The sequence below is a fragment of the Sphaeramia orbicularis genome, chromosome 3 (assembly GCF_902148855.1).
Source record: "Sphaeramia orbicularis chromosome 3, fSphaOr1.1, whole genome shotgun sequence".
NCBI lineage: Eukaryota > Metazoa > Chordata > Actinopteri > Kurtiformes > Apogonidae > Sphaeramia > Sphaeramia orbicularis.
Window position 1 is genome coordinate 50712101 of NC_043959.1, and position 23983 is coordinate 50736083.

The following is a 23983-nucleotide window of genomic DNA, read 5'->3' on the forward strand; positions in this document are numbered from 1 at the left end:
CCAGTTCAGTTCACCAAAAGTGATGTAATGTATGTTGTAATACTAGTTTTGCTGTTTAGTTAACCCATAAGGACCCAATGTGACATTTGTGACTGTAAAGTCAAACTGGTTTTAACTCACTGTGGGAAAACATGGAGAAAAGGAAAAAAAAAAAAAGTGTGTGACATTCAGAGGCCACAGCACAGGTCAGATCAATCAGGACCTTAGTGAGTTCAGCTGTGCGCTGTGCCATCATGCACACTGCTGAAAGGCTACAGGTGTCCCCAATGAGACTGAAGCAGCAACTGGTAAAAGGGCGGAGCAGACGCCGCTGCGGCTCCTATTGCAAACTTCAGACTGCTGAGTGACAGATGTTTGGAAACTGCGGAGGGGCGGCTGGTGAGACTATTTATGAAATGTTTTGCACTAAAACTGTGATTATTTCATCAAATGATAGTCTCACATTAATGTGCTGTTGTGTGTGTGTGAGTGCGCCGGAGGGCAAACAGGGTTTAAAGTGTTAAACTTAAAGCTGCCTGTTTGTAACTGCAGTGGTGGGTGGTTTTTTGTTAATTAGTACGGTTATTTGTGGTTTATATTAGATATGATTGTATTTTAAATGTAAACTGCCTGGGACAGGTTTTCAGCTGTCTGATTATGTCAGTTAATTATAGTTAAAGTGGTGATTTTGTTGGATTTAAATATTAGAATGTAATTAATTGGATTTTTTGTTTGCTTATTCTATTTATTCAGATTTGTTAAATATATTATATATTATATTTCTTGTTAATCAATTTAAATTAAATAATTTTTGCATTGTATTTTATCTGTATGTAAATATCTATTTTTCTATATAATGGTGAATTTGTATTTATAGCATTTTGTACTTATCAATCGATTGTTTGTTTTGTGTTTATTGTTAAAGGTTTTCCACCTAAAGATCAAAGACAATCACGGCATTCAGTGTATGTGCACACAAAAGGACCTGTGCCTCTGAACTTTAATAAAAGAGAAAAAAAAAGAGGAAAAGTCGTCCTGGAAATCTTTTGAGTGACGTCCAGTTGCCTAAACCTCCTCCAGACGTTTGCGCCTTTTTTCAAGTTGGGGCAAACGGCAAGAAGAAAAAAAAAAATCAAACAAACCAGAACAACTTGACACCTGACACTTCGTACCTGGCAAGTTCCCAAATTAATTTTTTCTCTATATTTAACCGTCCTTAAGTTTTTTTTTTCAGTGAAAATCAGGTATTTTCCTACATTTAATTTACTAATCATGTAGATGTTCATAAGTAAAGAGTAAAGTTGATGGTTATTATATAAAAAAATAGAGAAAACGGGAAAAAAGGTGACTTTTTCAGTAAAATCTCTCATTAACTGAACATAAACCCAGTGTGTCCATCCACTGTCATTGATCCAACTCCATGGGTTTTACTGGTGAACCAATGTTGTAGAAGATGATGGTGTTTCCATGGTAACTATGGAGCCTCTGAATGTCCAAATGGGTCATATCTGATGACCATGAAAAAATCAATAACTTTATTTTACACCAATTATTTACATGGATTGATAGAATTTGTGGATCAACAGGTATTAAACAGTTTAGATCAGTAGATGTTTGGGTCTTTATGGGTTAAATGCTGTTCACGCATGTTTTCATCCATCCATCCATCTTCTAAACCGCTTTATCCTTGAGAGGGTCCTATCCCAGCTACCTATGGGCAACAGCAGGTTATACCCTGAACATGTTGCCAGTTCATCAAAGGGCTGACATATAGAGATGAACAATCAATCACATTCCAACCAATCACATTCACACCTATGGGCAATTTAGCTGAACTAAACTGACCCATTAAGTGCATGTCTTTGGTCAGTGGGAGGAAGCTGGGGTACCCGGAGAGAACCCACGCAAACAACTCCACACAGAAAGATCACCCCGGGAGTATCGAACCCAGGACCTTGCTGTGAGGCGACAGTACTAACACTGCACCACCGTGTCGCCTGGCAAGGACATATTCAAGGCAAACATTCTGATAATAAAGTAGTATCATAAAAATTATAAATGACAAAAATGCTCAATTATTTCAAGGAAACCCTTCATCTCTCTTCATCATAATAACCAACAGGTCTACGGTCTTTTACAGTAGAATAGTTACAGTTTATCTCTGTAAAATAGATATGACATAACTATATGTGAAAGTGACAACACGTATAGAGTACAGCATTTCATTATTTTGGTATTTTCTTTATAGTTATTTGCTTTATGGTTATTTCCTGCAACGTGTTGTTGCACCAATTTTGTCATTGCATAAGGATTTCCTAGAGCAGCCTCTCCGCCTTAGAGGCAGGACCTAAAATGAGTCACGAAGCTGATTTTATTGGGTCAGAGGACAATACTTGACCATAATATAGTACGTGATTTCATTTTCCAAATTAAAATATAAATGTAATGAAAACATAAAAGTTGAGGTCACCACAACCATGTTAAACATAGAGTAATGATAAAGAAATTCAAAAAGAAAAATGACATAAGAGGAAAAGATGAAAATGACAATAAGATGTAAAAGATAAAAAGGGTGTAAAAGATTTAACAACACAAAAATAATACACAAGAGACACACACACGTTGTTGTGACAGTGTAAAAATCAGTAAATATGTAGTTCTAGAAGACACATAAAATACGTTTATTGGCTCTAAAGCTGAAAATGTTTAGGAACCAGTCCATTACGATTACTGAACTCTATCTACACTCACAAACTGAAAAAAAGAAAACCTACAGCATCCTCAGAAACTGCACACACACGATGGTCACTCCATGTTCCCACTTCTACCATCAGGTAAAAGGTTCAGGACCGTTAAACCCAGAAAAAAAACGGAGTAAGAAACAGCTTCTACCTCTGAGCTGAACACTTCCACACACCACTGAAGCTGCTAATATTCTGTTTTTATTCTTGTGTTTATTTCATTTTTAGCTGCACTGACACTTTTAATGCTAGTACTTTTTAATCAATGTCTGCTTTGTGCAATTTTATTTAATGACTATTAATACTCATTCATTCATTAAGTTCTTTTTATCTTTCTATAGTCTGAGTAAATCATCACAGCTTTACATGCACATCAGAATTGAAATTTTTAGGTACAAATAGTCCAAATATAATGCATCTTGCTGTATATTTGAAAGAACAGTGACTATTAAAGCTGGAGACAGAACTTCTAAATTAACTGTAAATGTATGTGGGGTGAGACTGTTATTACATGTACTGAATAAACCTGAAGGTGTGATTGACAGGTCAGGCTTATTGGATAGTCTGAAATATATTGTTTAAAATAATTCTAATTTGTTTTTGCATTTATTCATTTACAGTGATGAACAGTTGACAGTGTGCTTGGTCCAGCAGGGGTCAGTAGAGACTGGATGTGTGATAAGCAGTGATGGTCTGTGACAGTGTCAGAAAACAGAGGAAGAGAAGAAGAAGGAGGAAGAGGGAAGGAGATACCTTTCCAATGACATCATTGCGACTGAGCCTGTCCTTGTCCATGACGGTGATAATTATGGTGGTCTCCCTCAGCACGTGGGCAGGCACGTCAAACGGGAAGGACTCGTTGAAAACTGGGTTCAGACAGCGCTTCATTACCACTGTCTTCTTCTTCTCCACACGCTTGTCCTTGTGCATCAACCACACCTTTACATAGGGGTCTGAGGAGATGGGGAGGGGGGGAGGGGGGGAGGGGGGGGAATGGATCATTTACATGCTGTTTCTGGTTATTTTTTGCTGAGTGATGAGATTGTCATTTCCGACTGGTAAAAAGACCTCATTTATGGGGATCTAGTGGTGATGGAAAGATCTAAGGAAAGGGCTTCTTTACCAGAAGTGCCTCCAATGTCCATGGCTTTGAGGTTACGTGCTTTGATGATGCTCACAGTGATGGTGTTGGCTGTGGGGTTGTAGCACAGAGACACCAGCAGATCCCCTCGACTCCCCTGGAGAAATTAAACAAAACAACAACAGCTTGTTCACTTTTTATGCCTTTCCTCATTGTTTTCCCTCCGTGGCTTGCTGTGCCTTACTGTTTCTTCCTCTGGCTGCTCTCCCTGTGTTCTTTCCATCTACCTGTCAGCCTCTCCATATTTTCTTCTATCTCTTCTCCTACACCTCGCTGCCACATCTCCCCTGAGAGCGCCACGGCAGCCAGGAATGACATCACCCACTACATTCTGTCCCATCTTCTCTTCCCTCCCCTCCCTCTCTTTCCTCTACCTCCTTCCTTTCTTCCCTCACTCCCTCCCTCTTCATCCATACTCACGCTGCCATCACTACATGGTTTCAGCTCCTTCCAGAAAGTCTGCATGTTGGCCAGGTCCAGTTTGTTGAGGGGGATGGACACCTCTCCAATGGGGTCGTTCCTGCTGAAGCGGTCGTAGTCAAGAACTTGCAGGTATAGAGTCCTTTGGACCACCTTCTCATAGGGAAATCCTGAGAGAACAACAGACCCAGAACCACATTTGAGCCGTCGATGTTCTTGAGTAACTAATGACATGAAATAATGGTACATAATTAAACTACAGAGACATTCGGAAACCCCAGACGTCCATGAAGAACAATAGTACACCCTTCTTCTAACAGTATTACTGAACACATGCAAACCACAAACATGACCTATTTTTCTTCCTTTGTGTCAGTTTGTCCCAGTTGGTGGTTAGTTTATATATTTATTTTATTTAACTATTACTAACTTTGACTCCCCCTTGGTATGAATCTGCTCCAAATTTTAAGCAGTGCAGTACTTTTTTGTGTAGTCCTGCTGAAAAGTAGACAAACTGGAGTGGAGATAAATGCAAAACAAATGTCATTGTGATTAGTTACAATAAAACAATAATTACAATGTTGTTAATCACAAAATGATCAGGCCAATTCTGGCAGATCTGCAAAGCCATTTGGACGAATTTGAGAGTAAAAGTATCAGAGGTTGGATGGATTACACAGATCTACCCCTACATCTTGAATAGTTCTATTCACTTTGCAATTGATGCTCAAATTTGGAGTCTTGTTTTTCATTCATTCTCTATCACCATTTTGTGGTTTTTGATGTACATACTTCTTTTGATTTGTTTTGGTGGTACTGCTTTAACCATCAAAGACCTAAACAGCCACCAGCGACAAAATCATGTAATGATATAAAATATTTAATAACTTTTTACCCAGTAAACCTATCAATACATTTAAGTAATTCATGTAAAACAGTTTGTTAGCTTCTCAGAGGAATCAGATATGACCCATTTGGATGTTCAGAGGTTCCGTAGTGAACATAGAAAATCCATAATCTCCTACAACATTGATTCACCAGTCAAGTAATAGTTTGATAAAAGACATTCAGTTAATGCTATATTTTTCAGAGAAAAAAATTGCTTTTTCCTCAATTTTCTTTCCTTAGGTATAGAACAGCTTCATGATCAGTACATTAAATAATTGAAAATACCTGACTTTCATTGTAAAGTGCAAAATGCAGAGGACAATATTTATATTAACAATAAATACTGATAAATTACTTAGGAGATAGATATAAATTTATTGGGAATTTGCCACAAGGTGTTTAAGGGTTAAAATTGAAATGTTCCACTATGATTTCAGCTTATGTTAATGAATATTTATTAGCATTTTAACAGTAATCAGCATTGAGGACTGTCATGAGGTTTACACTGCATACTTTAAATATGTGTTTTAGGACATTCCAGCCTTACTGATGAGTTTAAATAATTTATTAGAAAAGCAACTAAAAGAGTTCTGTTACTTATGCATTTTAACAGAATAAGTAGTAATCTGTGACCTATTGCTTTTCAAATGCAGCCTTCCAATAGTAGCTGCAGTGGCAAGAGTCCAACAGAAAACAGTGTCCTTCAGTATTGTCAGAAAATGATTCAGATGCTGAAAAGAAGCCTTGTCCTTCAAACCTTCAAACAGGAAGGTCTCGTTCCAGTGGGGGTTGAGATTCTTCCTCTTCACTTTGGTCTCCAACTTGTGCTTTTTGTCTGGCAGCAGATAGAGTTTGACAAACGGATCAGAGGTGCCGGAAAAGTCCTTAGCAGGCAAATCCTGGCCCTTGAGAATTTTGACGGTGAGAGTGGAGTCTTGGAAACTGTATCCAACACTGAACTGAATCCGACCCAGCTTCTCACACACTGGACCCTCGTGTTCATCTTCCTCTGAACCTGGAGACAACTAGGAGATAAAAGAGAGGAAAGTCACATGTTTGGGTATAATGAGTAGCGTTTATGCCTTTATTTGTGAGTTTGTGCTTTTTGAAACAGTATAATGTGCATATTTCAATGAGTAGACCAATCAGGGACATTTAGATGGAGGAATGGAAAAATGATTCCTTCATTGATCATCTTTCAGAGGTAATTTATAGACCAAGACATTTTAGATGAGATTGAGAGAAAAGAAAGCTCAGAAACTCATTTGTGTTTGTGGCGCTGTTTATTGATTTACCAATATTGTGTTTCTCATATCCATCCTACCTGTGATATGCAGCAAGAGGGTCAGTCAAAATCTTTTTGACACATACAGTTGTGAAAAAAATTATCAGACCACCCTTGGTTTCTTCAATTTCTTGTTAATTTTAATGCCTGGTACATTTGTTTGGACAAATATAATGACAACAACAAAACTAGCTCATAAGAGTTTAATTTCAGAGCTGATATCTACCCATTTTCCATGTTTTCTTGATAATAACCAAAATCACTTCAGTTCTTACATCAATTGCTACGGCATTGTACTGCCAAAAACAGTACTTTTAGGCATTCCATGTTTTCTTTTCTGTCTGTTTTAGTCACATAATACACACAGAAGTTAGTATTTGATTTCATAACCATTATTTTAGATGACTTTTGATGGTCTAATAATTTTTTTCATGACTGTATCAACACCTCAAAATGAAGCCTCTAATGTAATCTCAAAGCTGGCGAAAAATTTCAGCAGAAGGCACACTTAATCAATGTATATGCATTCAAACTTAATATATGATTCTTGGCACTCCAAGGACTTTCCATCAATATTAGATTTCATAAAAAACTTGAAATAAATCAACATCGATGAAAAGTCGGTGTTAAAATTCAGATATGCTGTACAGTGTGCAAATGGTAGTAGATAGAAGGACACTTTTTCATTCCATTATAGATTTTTCATGGCAGTAATTAGCGGATCAGGCTCTACTATATATGCTCACACACAGATAAGATAACTCACAATGGATGTTCAGTTCCATGACAAGAGAGGAAATTCAATTGGAAGATCAGTGTACAATACGGTTGAAAAGCGCAGAACAGGTAAATACGTAGACCTTGAAATGAAAAAAAAAAAAAAAAAATACTGCCAGGTTGGAGCACAAAGAACTAGCAATGTCTTTTTTCAGTAGCTACAACAAAAGCTGTGCTGTCTATGCAGACGACTGAGGGACTGTTTCAGACTCGTGATGTCGAACATACGATATAAAACGTGCTGTACCAAGGGAAATTCGCCGCTATTATCGGACCAGCGGGTCAAAGTCTGCCATATTCGCAGCATGTTCACACACGGATTAGACACTTCCAGAGGAGCTGACAGGTGGCGTCACACTTAATATAGAACCTGGACTCCAATCCACATGAGGCACTAATTCTGCACTTCAGCATAAAGAAAAAAACAACACTGCTGCGAACTGGAGGACAGGCATAGTGTTAGGTCACATGGCCGGTGTCTACTGTGTGATAGAGTGTGTGTGCATGGTTGTGTGGAGATGGGAGTCAGATTATCTGTTGGTAGACTGACGCTCTGACTGATGGTGGCTTGGCCTTGAGGGGATGGAAAGAAATCCAGTTTCAAAACTGTTATCTGATGGGGAAGAGCTACTGTAGAGGCATTACTCAAGGAGCAGTTCCAGAAATGTAATATCCAATTCCGTATTCGCCATCACATTTCTGATGCTGCTGTTCAGCTTCATTCTCCATGCCGAATACGATCACTTTTCATTATGCAGTCCTCCATCCAACAGCTGGCCTAAATTGCTTTTCACCATTTTTTTTTTTTTTTTTGCATCGGGCACTTTCCCTTTTTCCTGGTGTCCTCCCTTCTCTTTCAGTTCCTAAAATCCTGTCTTTAAGTCATTTTTTCCTAAAACCCAAACAATGCATGTTCAGTAGATGCAAAATCTGTTGCAGCAAAAGCACACTCCCAAAGCAGAACAATCTGCACGCCTGCTTTAATAAATAAAACACATATAAAGCCCTTAAAATGTGTGGAAGTGTGATGACACGAAGGCATAGACACGTTCACACCACACAATCCATGGCTCTGTGAGCATCACACAAAATAAAAGAAGTGTCAGGCTACATCCTGATAAGAAACATGTGATGCTGACAAGACCCCCATCCATTCCCCCCTCCCTAACCTCTATCACCTGAGACGCCTGAGAGGTTTTGATGTATATACATTCTCTCGCTCAGTGCCATTTCACCGCGGCCTCCTCACAGTCCATGGAAGACACGCTGTGCACTGCCACTACTTTTTGTTCAGCAGCAAAAGTGGCTCCAAAGTGCAGAATGGGTATTTTCAGCATGAAAGGAGGCTTGTGTAAGATGTAGATGCCTTTGGCAAAACTGCCCAGAATGAGTATTATCATTAAGAACCACCACTGTGAATTCCTCAGACACACCATGAGACCCACATAATTACACACCGCTCATACCCATCTCTGCCATACTCTCGCAGCACCCACAGCACTGCATGTTCTTTCACAGCTAATTACCGAACCTCGTTGAATAAGGCGCACATCCACTCCCCTCCCACTGTCTCACTTCAGGGTAATGATCACTGTATGTTTCAGTTAGCGGATATACTGTAACCGTATGGTCAAAAACTTCAAGTCACTGTGATGTTCTACAGGTGGGTGAGCTGAGTGGGAAGAGGACGGTTCCTTTTGAGTGATGAAAGACTTGGGAGGAGGAAACACTTCTCATAGGGATACACTCAGCCGAAGCAAGTGTGTAGGCTTTCTTTTCTCACTGTCTTTTCCAGAACCAACACAGTGTTTTATTATTTACAGTCAGAGGTGGTAAAAGTGACTCAAGTAGAAGTACAGATACATGTGCAAAAAAAAAAGGTGCAGGAGAAAGTTCTGACTAAACTTCCTTATGCAAGTGAAAAATACAGACAAGTATAAAAGTAACAAGCTTCAAGCTGTTTCATCTTTTTAATTCTCTGTTACTGATGAATACACCAGAGGACTGGTTATGTGTTATTGTCCCATAGGTTTTTAGATAGAAATTGGTCTTAATTTCAGGAACATGCATAATTATTCTAAAGATAAATGATATATAATTCTGCTGAAATGTATCAAAGCTAAAAATAAAGTCATAAAAGAAATACTGAGCAGCATAGCAGGTCTGCATGGGTTCTATCCAACTTCCTCTCATTGTCCAAAGAGATGTGCCATAATAGGTAAACTGGTATATATCCTCCTGAGACCCAGCAATGCATTTTTGTCCACTATAGGGGACAACAGTTTCACAGTTTTACTTAAAAAAAAAAAAAAGCTGTCCATTGCAAAGGACATTCCATTAAAAAGTAAATAAATAGTGATTTAGGGATTTATTCTGAACATGCAATGAAATTTAACATATATGCACTTGCAAAACATACATAATAATACAAATATCAAGAATCATAACAATCTTAGTCAGAAGAAAAGCACAATAATTCCATTTACATGCCCAAAAACTATTTAAAAAAATTATTTGGAAAAAAAATGTTGAATTACGCAGTTTCCAATCAAGACAATTGTTTAATGTAAAAAAGCTAAAACTTTCACTCTCCTGGGTCTCAGTAGGATATAATATCTAATTTACCTCTAGGTGTAAGTGAATGTGTGAGTGAATGTGTGAGGGAATTTTTTTTTTTTTTATCCAGCCCCTAGACCACCAGTGGATTAAGCAGTTTGGAAAATGAATGAATGAATGAAAAGAAATATTCAAGTCAACTTCAGTACAGCAACAAAATATTTGTCCTCTCACTTGTATTAACAATTAGAGGTGGACAAATTCATATAAAGAGCAGGAATGGCAGTTATGGTCAGTTTCCAAAGAGATGCAACATCAGATCTTTGAAGAGGCACATTAATAATTGAGCAAATTGTAAATTGCATGTCTAAAGTATGCATGCAAAAGCATCTGTAAAATCATGAAATACACATGAATAACACCCCAAATGTCGTCAAACTGTAGCCTTTATAAAAATGTTTACAATCATGATAAATTCCTCATAACTTCAAGTCCTATTTTGAGGTTTTCACATCATTTCGTCTACTCTCTTGGCTCACTGGTGACTTGCTCGTCTCAAGGCCTGCATGTAACTTTCATCTCAGATTAGGAAAGATGATGTGGAAGAGCCATTCAAGTCTCTCAGCCATCTCATTTATTATGATTTAAAAGGCTTTGCTGACAGCAGCCCTCCTCCTCTTAATATAGACAAGTTAAGCAATGCAGAAAAAGGACATAGCATGAATGAGTTTGCATTGAATAAAAAAAAGAGAGGGGGAAAGTGTCCCATGAGGCTGCAGATTGTGTATATTGTGATACTGTGACTTACCATGAGCATGTCACTGGTGACTGAGTTGGCCAAGTCAGAAACAGATGAGTTGGCTTCGTGGCTCGGCCCCTGGCGACGTCCGGTCTCGTCTGGTGTCTGACCTCTTGGACTGCTTCCCGGTTTGTTACCCGGAGTTCTGTGTTAATGGAGATAAGCAGAGGCACATGCACATACATACGCTCGTGTTCAACACTGGTGTGCATCACATGGCTAAAAAGTTTCTGTGCTTCTGTGAGTTTTTAGTCTGGTTCAGTATTTTTATTGTTTGGGTGAGGCACCTAAAAATGTGCTGTATTTTAGAGAATAGTGCCAGCTTTGTGCCAACATCAGTGTGAACTTAACAATGATGTGTGCACTGGAGGCAATTTCTAACAATTTTTCAGGAATCCTGTGGGTCAATTTTGATATTATTCATATGATTTGGGACAGGAAAAAGTAAATGGAAGCAGACAGGAGAGGGAATGCTAATAACAATAGGTCAATTTTTATACATAATTACGCAGTTCTAATATGAATTAATGATTCATATTAGAAGTGCATATTCTAATATAACCCCGAATATGCAGTTTAATACAACTGATGACTGAATGGAGTTGAAAATCAACTCTTGTCTGAAGTGTGAATTATCAAAGATGCCAGAAAAACACTGCGTTGCCTAAAGACAACTTTCCCACTTAAATAAATAAAACACAGCACAGGAACAGGATAAGACACAAATTATTATTTTGGGTTTGGGATGGGACAGGAACCTCCTTTCACCCTCTAGTGTGAAAAAAAGAGATCTAGGAAGACATATCTGTGATTTTAGGGCAAAAGATTCAACTGACTTGACTATACACAGAGAGATGCTACAGAGACGACAAATAAGAAGTAAAGATTTATTTTTCTGAAGAGTGAACTACATCATGAGAAGCTGTTGAATATGTAGGCTTATGGTAGTCCTGGCTTTTTTATATGGAGGTGTAACTGTCCTTGAGAAATTTGTATACATATTAAAATATGCTGTACTGGAATAGTGCTGTGGCTTGAAAACAATGAAGCCAAATGTGGCATATTAACAGATGTATTAAAAAATCTTTTTCAAAAATCATCATTACAATGTAGACACTAGAGATGGTCTGAAGTTATACCTAAGATGCCAATATAATGGATTGCAGAGATATTGACTAAAGATATGGATTTATTTACATTGACAGTCCGATTGATTTCTGTGACCACTAGAGGGAGTAGTGAGTGACGAAAATTACAAAATCTAGACGCGCTGTTGTTTTTACCACTGGACACAGCTCTAAATGAAAACAATGGAGTTTGATGCTGAAATGACAGGGGGCTCAGGAAGTAGAGCGAGTTGTCCAATAACTGAAGGGTTGGCGGTTCAAATCCCGCTCTGTCATATGCCATTGTGTCCTTGGGCAAGACACCTCATTCATCCACCTTGCCTCCAGTGTCACTCACACTGGTGTATGAATGCGTATGAATATTTGGTGGTGGTCAGAGGGGCTGTTTGGCGCAAAATGGCAGCCACGCTTCAATCAGTCGGCCCCAGGACAGCTGTGGATACAAAGGTAGTTTACCACCATCAGAGTGTGAATGTGAGAGCAAATGAATAATGGACCAATAATGTAAAGGGCTTTGGGTGCCTTGAAGAGTGCCATTATTACTATAAATGAAAAGAATGCAGTTTGATGCTGAAATGATAGAGTTTCTTCTACATGGATGAGTTTTACTATGAAGCTTATAAAGGTATAAAGTTATTATGTGATGTTGTTAAGTTGTTAAGTTGGGTGTTGGCTGTTGGGTGATTCACAGGTCAAATGAAACTGTGACAGTTTTGACCTTGTTTGATCGATTCCAAACAGATCTTTAATGCAGCTACTGACTACACAAACTGTACAGAAAACCGAGGTGACTTGTGGCTTTACTGTGGCTGTTTTCTGTCTAAAAACAGAGCTAAGCTAACAGAGCCCCAATGTAAACTATCAGCTGATGCATCACAGGAAGTTTATAAGACAGTGTTATTTTGATTGACTGTTAAAAAAAGCGTCTGTAAATTTGAAGAAGAAAACATGATGATACCATAATACAGATGTGTGTTAACAATGAGTCTTATATTTTATTCAGTGAGCGATAGTCTGTTGATACATAGCACTGATTCACTGGGGGCTTTGACAGTCCTAACTGTGTTCTCGTACATTTATTTTATTTTTAAATTTCAAAAATTAAAAAAAAAAAAAAAAACAAGGAAAAAAATTTTTTAAAAGTAAAGAAAAAACAAAACAAAAACATGGCTTCCCCCTCCTGTTCAGAGTTGGGAAAATAAATACAACCTCTTTAATGTAGTTTCTCAGAAGCTACAAGAGGTTCATTCATATGGGCAATAAAATTTCTTAACTGACTGAAATAAAGATGACATATCTGAAATTAACTTAAAAAACAGTTGGATGAACCTCCCAAATTAAACATGCAAACATGTAAACAACATGTTCATCAAAACTACCATTGTGCATCATCGAAGCCTGAAAAATACATGCGACTGAAAATCTGTACAACAAAACAGAAAGGAGGAAAATACTATAATTAGAACAAGTAAAAGAAGCCTTCTGACTCATATTATGTAACAAAGACCTGATACCAGTCTAGGCATATTGACGAATGAATGTAATGAGCACTTATCGCAGTGAGAAAGAGGACCCAGAAAAAAACAAAAACACAGTATGAGCGAGAGGCAGACAGAAATAGTATGCAGGTGAGCTGTGAAACACAAAGGTAGAAACAGAGGTAAGATTATTGTGGAAAAGATGATCCGGAAAAGGAAGATAAATTTGAAGACTTATCTGTGCACAGAGGTTGAGAAAGAGAGAAGGAGAAGATTTGTCTTTGTTAAGACTTTGTGGATTAAAAGAATGAACAAAGCGAGGTTACTGACTCAAATTAAAGAGAGATTGAGACAAACACACTCTAAACACGAAACATTTATCTGAAAGACAAATCAAGACGACAGGATAAAAGCTCAAAAACAAAAAAAAAGGTTTGGTTTGCGTAAAGAGTCAGATGCAGCACAGCAGAGCAAGGAAGCAAACTGACACGTTACATGGGCAAGAAAAATAGAAGGAGGCTGCAGGAGGAGGGCTGGGAGATGGACACGAACTGTACAGCAAAGAGACAAGTAAAAGAAAGCAGGAGAGAATCAGCGAAACACAGTGAGGAGGAGAAAGAACAGAGTGGAAGAGAAAAGGGATTTGTGTTCTATCGATCTACCTGTTAAAGCCATTTGAAACATGGCTCATTTAAACGACAACAGGTCAGAACTGATAGCATGCAATTACAGCTTTTAATATTAACCCCAAACACATGAGGGAACAGTGTGTTACCATAAAATAATTACATAACACATGGCAAGTCACACACACAACACCTGACAGCCTCGCTGTGCCTCTGACTCAACTCCCACCAGCACTGTTTTGTGTTCAAGGATCATGCTGTTTTAATTATTTACGCCATGTAAACTTTACATTACAGCTCATCCTTTTACAAAACACACCAGGACACCATCTAATCCACCAACTGATCAACCTCTATGAATCAAAATTGAAAATAACTAGTTTATATACTATTGCACAGGTCAGGATTAAATTAATGCCCTGGACACAAATGAGAGGTTTTGTTTTTCACTTATGTTTGTCGGAGTGTGATCAAAATGACTCACAAACTGATGCATCAGTCGTCATAAAATTATTCAGCTGACTCAATAAATATCTAGAAGAGATTAGATTATGTTGCATGTAGTTTAAGAATTAATGAAATTTTGCATGAATTTGTGCACAGATTTTTTTTATCCCCTCTCAGATGCATAATTTTCTGCATTATTCTTCTTTTTGTTCGTTTTTGCAACATCATTTTGTTACTTTGCACTAAAATTGATCTCACCTTTCAGCAGGCGTTACTGTATAAAAGCATCCTAAAGCAAAGAGCATTTCAGATGATAAATTATAGCTTTGAAAAACCTCGTAATGATAATGTTTATTTCGAACATAAGTAGGAATAAAATACAACGGGGAACAAAAGGCAAAGGGAAACCACAAAAAAAGTCACACAATGTACCGCTACTTCGTTGTGGCTCTTAAACAACACTTTATGTCTGAAATGGAGTGGGAAGAAACCGAGCTTATATTGTCCTACCCCATTATAACAGTATAAGAAGGTGACTGGCCATGTTGAAACACTATATTATAAAAGCCAAGTGGTCTCTGTGTGTGTGTACATGTGTCTCAGGATTCACACAAAATCCATAAAGAGCTGACTGCTGTAGTTTGGCATACTTATGTATTTTTGGTTAAGGAACAGACTAGTGAAAATGGCAAGCTGATAGGACCAATATTTTGGGAGACATTAGTAATTTCGCAATACAATAATCTTATAATCGTTGCTATGCCCAGAACGCTTTGGCAGTGACTGTTGGACAAATGCAGTACAGCATGCATGAATACACAACAGCATCAAAACTACCACATCTACAACCCATGGATTCCCACGGGTCAACGCACTAGTATATGTTAATATATTCTATATGGTTGGTTTATAAAAAGAAGCAAGAGGCATGTCCCTGTGACTTGCAGGTGTCATTAAAAAAGAAAAGAAAGTAATTAACTTGCAAACCATCTATCTCACCTGTGTTTTATTTAATTTAAACCAAAAAACTGTAATTTCATTCTATTGTTAATATTTCTTGTCTCTGGACTTACTATTACCGCTGAAAATAGTAAGAACTCTAAACAACTGCTTATTGGTGTGTTTAATCACTATAATGTGAGTGTAGAAACTTTATGGAGAGCTGATGAAGTTCTATGTACAGCAGTAAAAACAAAAGTTTCAGGGAAAAAGCAGCTTCTGTAAACCAAAGTGATAGAATTTAGTGTCTTTAAGCCTTTTGTTCAGACAATATGAACCAAACCCCAGCTGTCCTCCATGTGCAAATAAAAATGTACGGCATCCCTTAACTTATTTTGGTGTTACTCAGTTGCTTAAACAGATAACCAGCCACTACCTCAACCTTAAAAAAGTCAAATATATTTATAAAAGCAAGCGCTAATTAACTCTTATTCCAACCACTAACCACTAATTCATAATAAATATATTTGTTCTGTTCAGAACAGTTAAGCTGCAGCTCAGTTTCATGGTTGGAGCCTTTGCAGCTGGGTACAGAGCAGATAATATATGCTTGTCAGCTGGGTCTCTACCCAAAGAGTCTATAAATGCTTACTTGTAGAAGTGGCTGGCTCGGTGACAGCCCATTGAACTCCACTAAATCAGCTCCAACACACAAGACAGTCACCACATGAATCTTGGACAATCAGCCATACATACACACTGCAGGGCATTTCCTTTCTTATTTACAATATAGATCTGACTTTTATTCACCAGTGCCACAGTGAACATTTGGCTGTAAATCATCATCTCCATGCAAGACACAGGAAATATCTTTATCCAGTGCATATGGTAAATGTATTCCCTGTACTGTCTGCCCATCTGTAGGTGTCAAATAACATCAACATCTGTATGTTTTTTTTAATTTGCTGCTGTGAAAATGTGTCATCTCATCCACTAACAATAGTAACAAGTGGTAAAAAAAAAGCATTACTGTAAATCATTTCAGTAATAGGAGAGACACGATTAGGAGTAAAATGGTTGGCTTAGGCACGCAAATTTAACATCCTACAGTGTTGGAGATGAGATAATGTGCATTTAGACAGGCAGTTAAACAAGTGGAGGTCTGAGGAAAAACCTCTGTCAAAGGTAGAAAATTAAAGGCAAGAAATGTTTTGCTAAAGACGTAGCACACATTAAATGATAGGACTGTAATGTGGTGAAAGACATCACTGCTGATGCTACTCTTTCCAATTTTCACAGCAAATGTATAAAAATCTGTATTTTATGGGTTGAAAATGGCTCAACATGCCACCCACTGTTCTACAGCACCCTGAACATTGCTGATGTAGAGCCAACCATCTAGGAATTATTTACATTATGAAATTTACATATAAAATGGATGTTAATATCCTCTAATAAGGGGCTGGCAGTCCACCTCCCCAAGCCCTCACCCTGGAGTCTTTGAAACCGTGCTCATTTTCATTGTACATGCTCATCAAGACACATCATTAGCAGGAGTTTGCAGAATTTTTCATCCTCTGCTTGGCTTTTTTCATTTGTTTTTCAGTTCTTATTGGTTTTAGGCCTAAGGAGGTTCAGTCAGTGTCAGCAGATTTAATCCATAAAGACCCAATGCTACTTAATGTGGCAGTTCCCAAATTAATTTTTCTCTATATTTACCCTTTCTCAAGTGATTTATCACCATTTATTATAATATTATCCTCTGTACTTTGTAAGTGAAAATCAGGTATTTTCCTATATCTAATTTTGTGATCATGTAGAGACTCATAAAAGCTCAGATTAAAGTTGAGGGTTATATTAAAAACAGAGAAAACTGACTTTTTCAGTAAAATATATCATTAGCTGAACATAAACCCAGTGTTTTCCACCACTGTCAATTATCAAACTACATGGGTTTTACTGGTGAATCAATGTTGTAGAAGATGATAGTATTTCCATGTTCAATATGGATCCTCTGAATGATATAAAAGGGTCATATCTGATGACCATGAAAATAGGGAAAACTGCATTTTTTCTCAGTTATTTACATGTATTGATAGGATTAGTGGATCAACAGATATTTAACATTTTATATCAGTAGATACTTTTGGTCACCAATGGATGCTTGAGACTTTATGGATTAACGTAATTATCATATTTGTGCAATAACTGTGTTGTCTGTACCATGTACAATCGATATCACTAAATGTGCAATACTTTGATCACTTTGTTATATTTACAGTTGCAGAAAAAAATATAAGACCACCCCTTGTTTTCCTCAATTTCATGTTCATTTTAATGCCTGGTACAACTAAAGGTACATGTGTTTGTATAAATATAATGAAAACAACAAAAATAACTCATAAGAATTTAATTTCAGAGCTGACATTTTCCATGGTTTTATTGATAATAACCAAAATCACTTCAGTTCTTACATCAATAGCTATGGCATTGTACTGACAAAAACAGTGCTTTTAGGAAATACATGTTTTCTTTTCTGTCTGTTTTAGTCATACGATACACACAGGAGTTAGTACTTGATTGCATAACCATTGTTTCTGATGACTTTTGATGGTCTAATATTTTTTTCTGCAAATATAGTATTAGTACAGTCAGTCTTAAATATTTCAGTTTAAATAATCTTGATCTTCATATATAGTCAAGTCATACATTTAGTAGTAAATAATGCATCTCTTTTCATATAATGTCAATAATTTGTTGTGATGATAAATGTGACTTAAGTTTATCTTAATATTCTCTTGATTAATCTGAAATTTTACATATTTTATGCTGGACACAGTAACTTAGAGGCTAGTTATATTATAAATCTCTTGGTGATAACGTTACTAAAAATATGATCACTTTAAGACTCTGGTACATTACTATAATTTTTCCCATCAGCCAATGTTCACTTCCATTACCGGTGCTGGGTTGAACTGGTACGATTCTGGACCACCATGGTCCTCCACTGCACTAATGTCCCCTTCAGGGGTTTACGAAGTGGAAAAGTCCTGCACCGAGGTATAGGTTTCTTGTATCTCAGGTACCTGAACTACTCCCCACTCACACATCCATCGTCGCCCACTTTTTAGTATGCAGTAGAGTTGGGTTTAGAGCCGGGGGTGAAGTTACACTTAGATAAGAAAGCAATAAAAAAAGTAGTTCCCCCACTTCAGGCTGATGACACAATTTATCAACTAACGAGAGGGAGAGTCTCCAGCCTGCTAGCTGCTCTGTGAGCCTGTGCTTAGACATCAGCGCTGTGAGCTACATGTGAATGTCAAGAAGCTAACATGTCACAGACACAATGCTAACATGCTTTTGCTCACAGATATACTGCTAAGCATTTAAGTATTTGCTTATTGGCACAGAATACTGCAGGCTAATGGGAACTTATTCAGTTAAACAAATGGAAATTGTGGTTACACTATTGTTTTATAAAAGGTAGAAATGTGCTGAATTTAAGCTTTAGGTGCTGGGATTTAAAATAAAAACATTTAATTTGGTTAGTGAGCGAAAGCTTGCTGCAAAACAAATCTACCCACGGGTACAAATAAAGTCACCTTGAACCTTAGTCCCCCACACCCAAAAAATGGTCTTCTTCATTTTATCTCATTGTTTTCCACTTTTCCCCATTTCTTACTGTGTTTATGCCATGTGGATCGTCTAATAGGTGCACAGATGTAGTGCTTTGATGAGTCCAGTAAAAAGGCTGGTGCCATAAATGCTGTGATTAATACCTCACATCACATTATGTCTATTATCTAATAAAACTCAATGGGTTTTGGAAACAGACGCATCCACTGTAATTCAGCTTTATAATGTGATGCCTTCCTAAGTGATTCATACCATATTACAAGAGTCGTGACATCTGTTTGTCACAGTCAACGCAGATTAACGTATGGTGACATGAACGGCAGATAAAACCCTGGTACCTGCACGGTGTCCTCGAATCACTACTGTTTACACAGCAATGGCCTGAGGGACGCAGAGCAATTGGGCGTGGTGGCGAGGTGGGTTCATCCATGCATGCAAAGATACATGTTTGTCCAAAGTCAGATTTAGCACACGCCTGTACAGATGCACAAACACAACCAAACACACACACACACGGAAACACACAAGCAGCAGCCAGGCGGTAGTTCTGCATGATCTCACAACCAGACATGATGCCATTTACAAATGAGCTTTTCGTCCAGAGAAAGAGAGTGGACGCGACAAATGAGCATCTGTGAAATTAAATAGGAGTAACTGTTTGGTTTGTACTTAATGCACTCCTAATTTTTTTTTTTTTTTTTTTACTTCACTACACATTCAGATGCTATTTTTGCAGTCATCAGTGTGTGATAATATTTGGAAATGACTCAAATTAAAGGAAAAATATCTATAGCAATATGTTGGCCCTTTCTGCCTGCTAGTGACTATCTTGTCTAAAACACAACAGCAGTTACATAATTCATCCTTTAGAGGTTGTTGTAACCATGACTACTGAAATGTGCGCTCCCACTTAAGGTTGTACTCACTACCATCATGCATTTTACACAGGGTAGAAGTAACCATGGTAACAGGAGCCTTCAAAAGAGGCCAGTAAAAATTCAAGGAAGTTCGACGGAGAGGGGCACATTTAAAATAGCAAAAGGCCCACAGGGCAACGGGACCAAACATTTAGAGAGGCTCTGAAACACACTCTTAGAGCACACTGTTTGACTTTCCTCATACCTACTTGCAAACCCTCTATGACTCTGCGAAAACACCACAGCACAGACCACTGGGTATGTGTGAGCTCATGCTGAAAAAGGCTGATTCATAAATGCCAAAAAAAGTGTAGAATAACCTCTAGCCATGATACTCAAAACAACAGGCAGTGATAGAAATGAACATATACTGAGTGACTTCCTTGTCCTGTTTGGGCTGCACGTCTGCTACAAAGATACTCTGGATTGCACTGGTCTAGAGTTTTTGTTTGTTTTTTTTTGTTTGTTTTTTTTAGATATTATCTGCCTCAGAGATTACATGTGCTAAACTTTAATAAGATGAATTGGAAAACAAATGAAAAAAGTGCTGGTTAGCTGATGTTTTCAATTTACATGAGAAAGTGCTATTGTATATATGTTGGCTTATGTACATTTATTAAATAGATTTATAAATCTTCCACTAGAAAGAACCTGTAAAGTGAAGATATTGTCATGTGCAGACAGTAGCCACACTGCCTTTACACACAGAGATCCCGGAACAAGGGCGAGATAGTGATCCCACCTTTTTTCCACCATCGACTGATTTCCACAGCCAAAGCCAAAGGAGTAACAGAGGTGAAACAGGCTGGACTTTTACACAGCGGACCTGCATTCTGGAATCAAAGGGGCAGTGACGCAGCGCTCATTTTAAAATCCCCCTTGGCATGGGAGAGACAGCGGACACATATGGAGTCACTGGTATGGATTCCGCGGCCCGCCGAGGCCAGCTTTGTGCTCCGTGGCCGGCGTCGTGCCCGCCGCGGCTGCCTTCATGCAGACCATGGCCGGCTACGTGTCTGCCCAGCTTCATGCCTGCCACGGCCGGCTTCGTGCCCCGGGTGAAAATGACATGTAGCTGCAGAATCATGTCAGTGTGTCCATATGCACCCGCTGTCTCTCCCATGCGGTCGCAGTCATCAAAACGTCACACCTCAGTTGCGGAACAAGAGGTGTTCCTTTTACATAGTGTTCCAGAATCATGATCCCACCTTTATTACAGCTCTGTTTCTACCTCCAGAGGTGTTACAGAGGCCACGATAAAGGTGGGACCAAATGATTACACCATTTCATTTACACAGACGTCATTCCGGAATAAAAGTGAAATATTCCCACAACAGAAGGGCTGTGTAAAAGGAGCTAGTGTTTTGAAGTAGATCTGGTAGATTTGAGATGAACATTCCTTTGAACATAACTCGTTCTCTCATTAATTCTCACAATTTCACATCTTGACCCAAGATCGTATCTTGAAAAACTGCAGCTAACCTGCATTTGGACTTAATATTTCTTCATTAGTGACTCAAACTTGGTAAAGCTTCACTACTTTTATTCTGGAGGCATTTTACTTGTAGACCAGCGTTATCAAACTAAAACAAGCTCTGATAAAACTCTCATATGCTTCACTTTTCACATTTGGTAGTAAAAGGCAAGTTCTCTCACAGCCAGACAGAAAGGAAATACAAATGAGTGTGCACATCTTCTTGGAGGTCCAGGGTAACATCTCTGGAGAATGACCATTTCGATGGGAGGTGAAACTCAAAACCCTGACTTCTGACCTTGTGGCCTCAATTTAAGACTGAGTTGTAAGCTGTCTTCTGTTTAAATGGACAAAGCAGGTTGTCATGTCCCAGGGGACAATGTAGAGACCTTTTATCTCCTCATATGTCATGTGCTTTGTCCTCTGGGAAGTCTATTTTACGCTGATTAAGATAGACTGAATAAAGACTGTAAAATGTGCTCCATTTGCCATGCTGATAAACTTAGATAATGTGACTAATTACAGATGAAGAGACTTGATTAGAGTAACTAAAAATGAATAATGAAATAAAAAAATTACAAGTGGATGAGCAAAAGAGGTCTTTATCAGAAGAAATTCAGGAAAATGTGAAATTAACTGAATCCACTTCCTCATACTTATGTTTTATAATCAAACCTCGATTCGCTGTGTCTGGATTCATTGCTGGAAAACAAAGCAGGATGTCTGCTTTTCAACAGGAAGTTGTTTTTCTTAAATTGAAGATGGGTCTTAACGCAAACTTATAAGTAAATGCATAGTTTCCTGATTTATTCCATACTCCTTTAAACCAATGTATGGTAAATATAAAACTGAGCCATGAATAGATAAGAAATATTTGCTCAAGACCTCAAATATTTACACTTGCACTATGGTATTTGACACATGGATGCTATAGAAACAGCACAGCAAACAGCAAAATACACTGCATTTTCTAAGAAAAGGCTCCATAGGGAAATCTCATTCCCTTTTCTTATGTTCAACAATGATGCTGATTTATCAGGGTCTGGCCAAGGTGACAGTCATTTGCAGTGACGGAGAAGCACTGCTGTGACATCCCGTCACAATGCCAGTCAACAGCCTCAGGAAAGGGTGGATTAGGTGAATAAGGAGATAGAGGAATGGAAAAGTGGAAAGACAGGCAGCCTTCCTGGCGAACGACGGCGCAAAATAGGAAAAAAAGAGTTTAATGGATGCAATTAAATAAACCTTGGAGGAGAGATTAAAGGGTGAAGGTAGAAGTGGAGAGGGAATGATGGAGAAATGAGGAGACACATTCTTATTGAGAAACAAAATGAGGGCTTCAAAGTGCACGAGAGGGAGAGGAAACTGATGAGGGATTGGGGAGAGGGATTGGAAGCAGGGGTTGAAAGGGGGGAAAAAGCAGATGGACGGTTGGAAACATGAGGGATGAGGGTTACTAGCAAGGCCGGGATGGGAAGTGTGTCTCCATAAACATGCTGGATGTGGGTCCTGCTGATCATACACTGCCCTAGGAGACCATGAAACACAATATAGGTCCCATGTCCTATGATGGATGAGGGCCAGGCTCCAATGTCAGCCCACTCAGCGCTCACCACCAACAGGGACAAATCACCCAGCCCTTCAACACGCAAGCTAATACAACTAATGGAGTCATCTACAGTACTCGTCTGACTTGATGCTTTCTGAATAGACTCCCTCTGCCTTCTTGAGATTCATTTATAGCCACTGTATTTGTAAATCACACTCACAAATACACGGGGATTATAACTAATCCATCTTGTTGTCATTCTTCCAACATTTAAGTAAAATTAAATTTGCTTAAAGACTTCATGAATGCAGATTTATTTGACTGTTTTCCACCGCTCACCGTCACCTTTACTGTGACGTCCGCTTCACTTCCCTCTCATGGCCTCTTTTAAATCAGCTCCCTGCTTTGTGGCCACAAGTCACAACCAGGGAAATAGTGAATGAGCTCCAGTCTTATATCTGACAGGTTTTTTAAAAAGATGCCTCGTTTGTGCTGACCTACATCGCTTTTTCTTTCCAATCATCTTTCCTCCCGGGCCACTGCCGACTCCAGAGGCTGCCACAGGGACCAGCGACTGGCCTGGAGAGTCATTAGGAGGCTTGACTCACTGTGATTGCTGGCTCAGACACACAACTGACAGAGGCGGATATGCCAACTGATAAAGGGTGGCAACAACTTCCTGCTTGATTAATACTGTACAGTTTGGTATTGTGCAACTCAGCGAGTTGAATATTACATTAACGCTGTTGAGATTATAGCTTTGATTCTCACTGAAACCACCCAGTGTACCACCCAAAAGAGAGTCAGCGGCTTTGGAAAACGGCTCCTAACAAATGAGAGGAACAGTTGGACATGGTCTGACAGTCACTTAAGCCTCATTCAGACTGCCAACCCAAATCCATTTTTTTTGGCATACTGAGATAGTATCCAAATAGATTTCTGAAAGTCAAGGCAGCAAAAAAAACCCCCAAAGAAACCACATGAAATCTGATTGGAGGTGGGTTGAAATGTGATTCTGATTGGATTTCTACAGATGCATCTAAGTCTGGAGGGTCTGGCTGTTCATCTTGGATTTCAAAATATCTTTTGCATCACTCGTAAAGCAACATACAACGACAATGTTGAATCCCAAGTGACAGAAGGGCTGAACAGAATCACTGCTGCTACTTGAGGACAATGTGGAGAAAAACAACCCATGAACGAA

The 23983-nt window shown here is 38.5% G+C and overlaps 1 protein-coding gene across 2 annotated transcripts in view; it reads right to left on the minus strand.

Moving 5' to 3' along the window:
- The window catches only part of syt7b (synaptotagmin VIIb), a 135262-nt gene that overhangs the window by 1550 nt on the left and 109729 nt on the right, over positions 1–23983 (minus strand). For both annotated transcript variants that reach the window (XM_030130949.1, XM_030130950.1), the window contains 5 exons: positions 10596–10731; positions 5927–6194; positions 4282–4451; positions 3844–3958; positions 3474–3673 (listed from right to left, as the gene is read on the minus strand). In XM_030130949.1, the coding sequence (XP_029986809.1) occupies positions 3474–3673; positions 3844–3958; positions 4282–4451; positions 5927–6194; positions 10596–10731 (889 nt within the window). The remainder of the gene's footprint in view (positions 1–3473; positions 3674–3843; positions 3959–4281; positions 4452–5926; positions 6195–10595; positions 10732–23983) is intronic.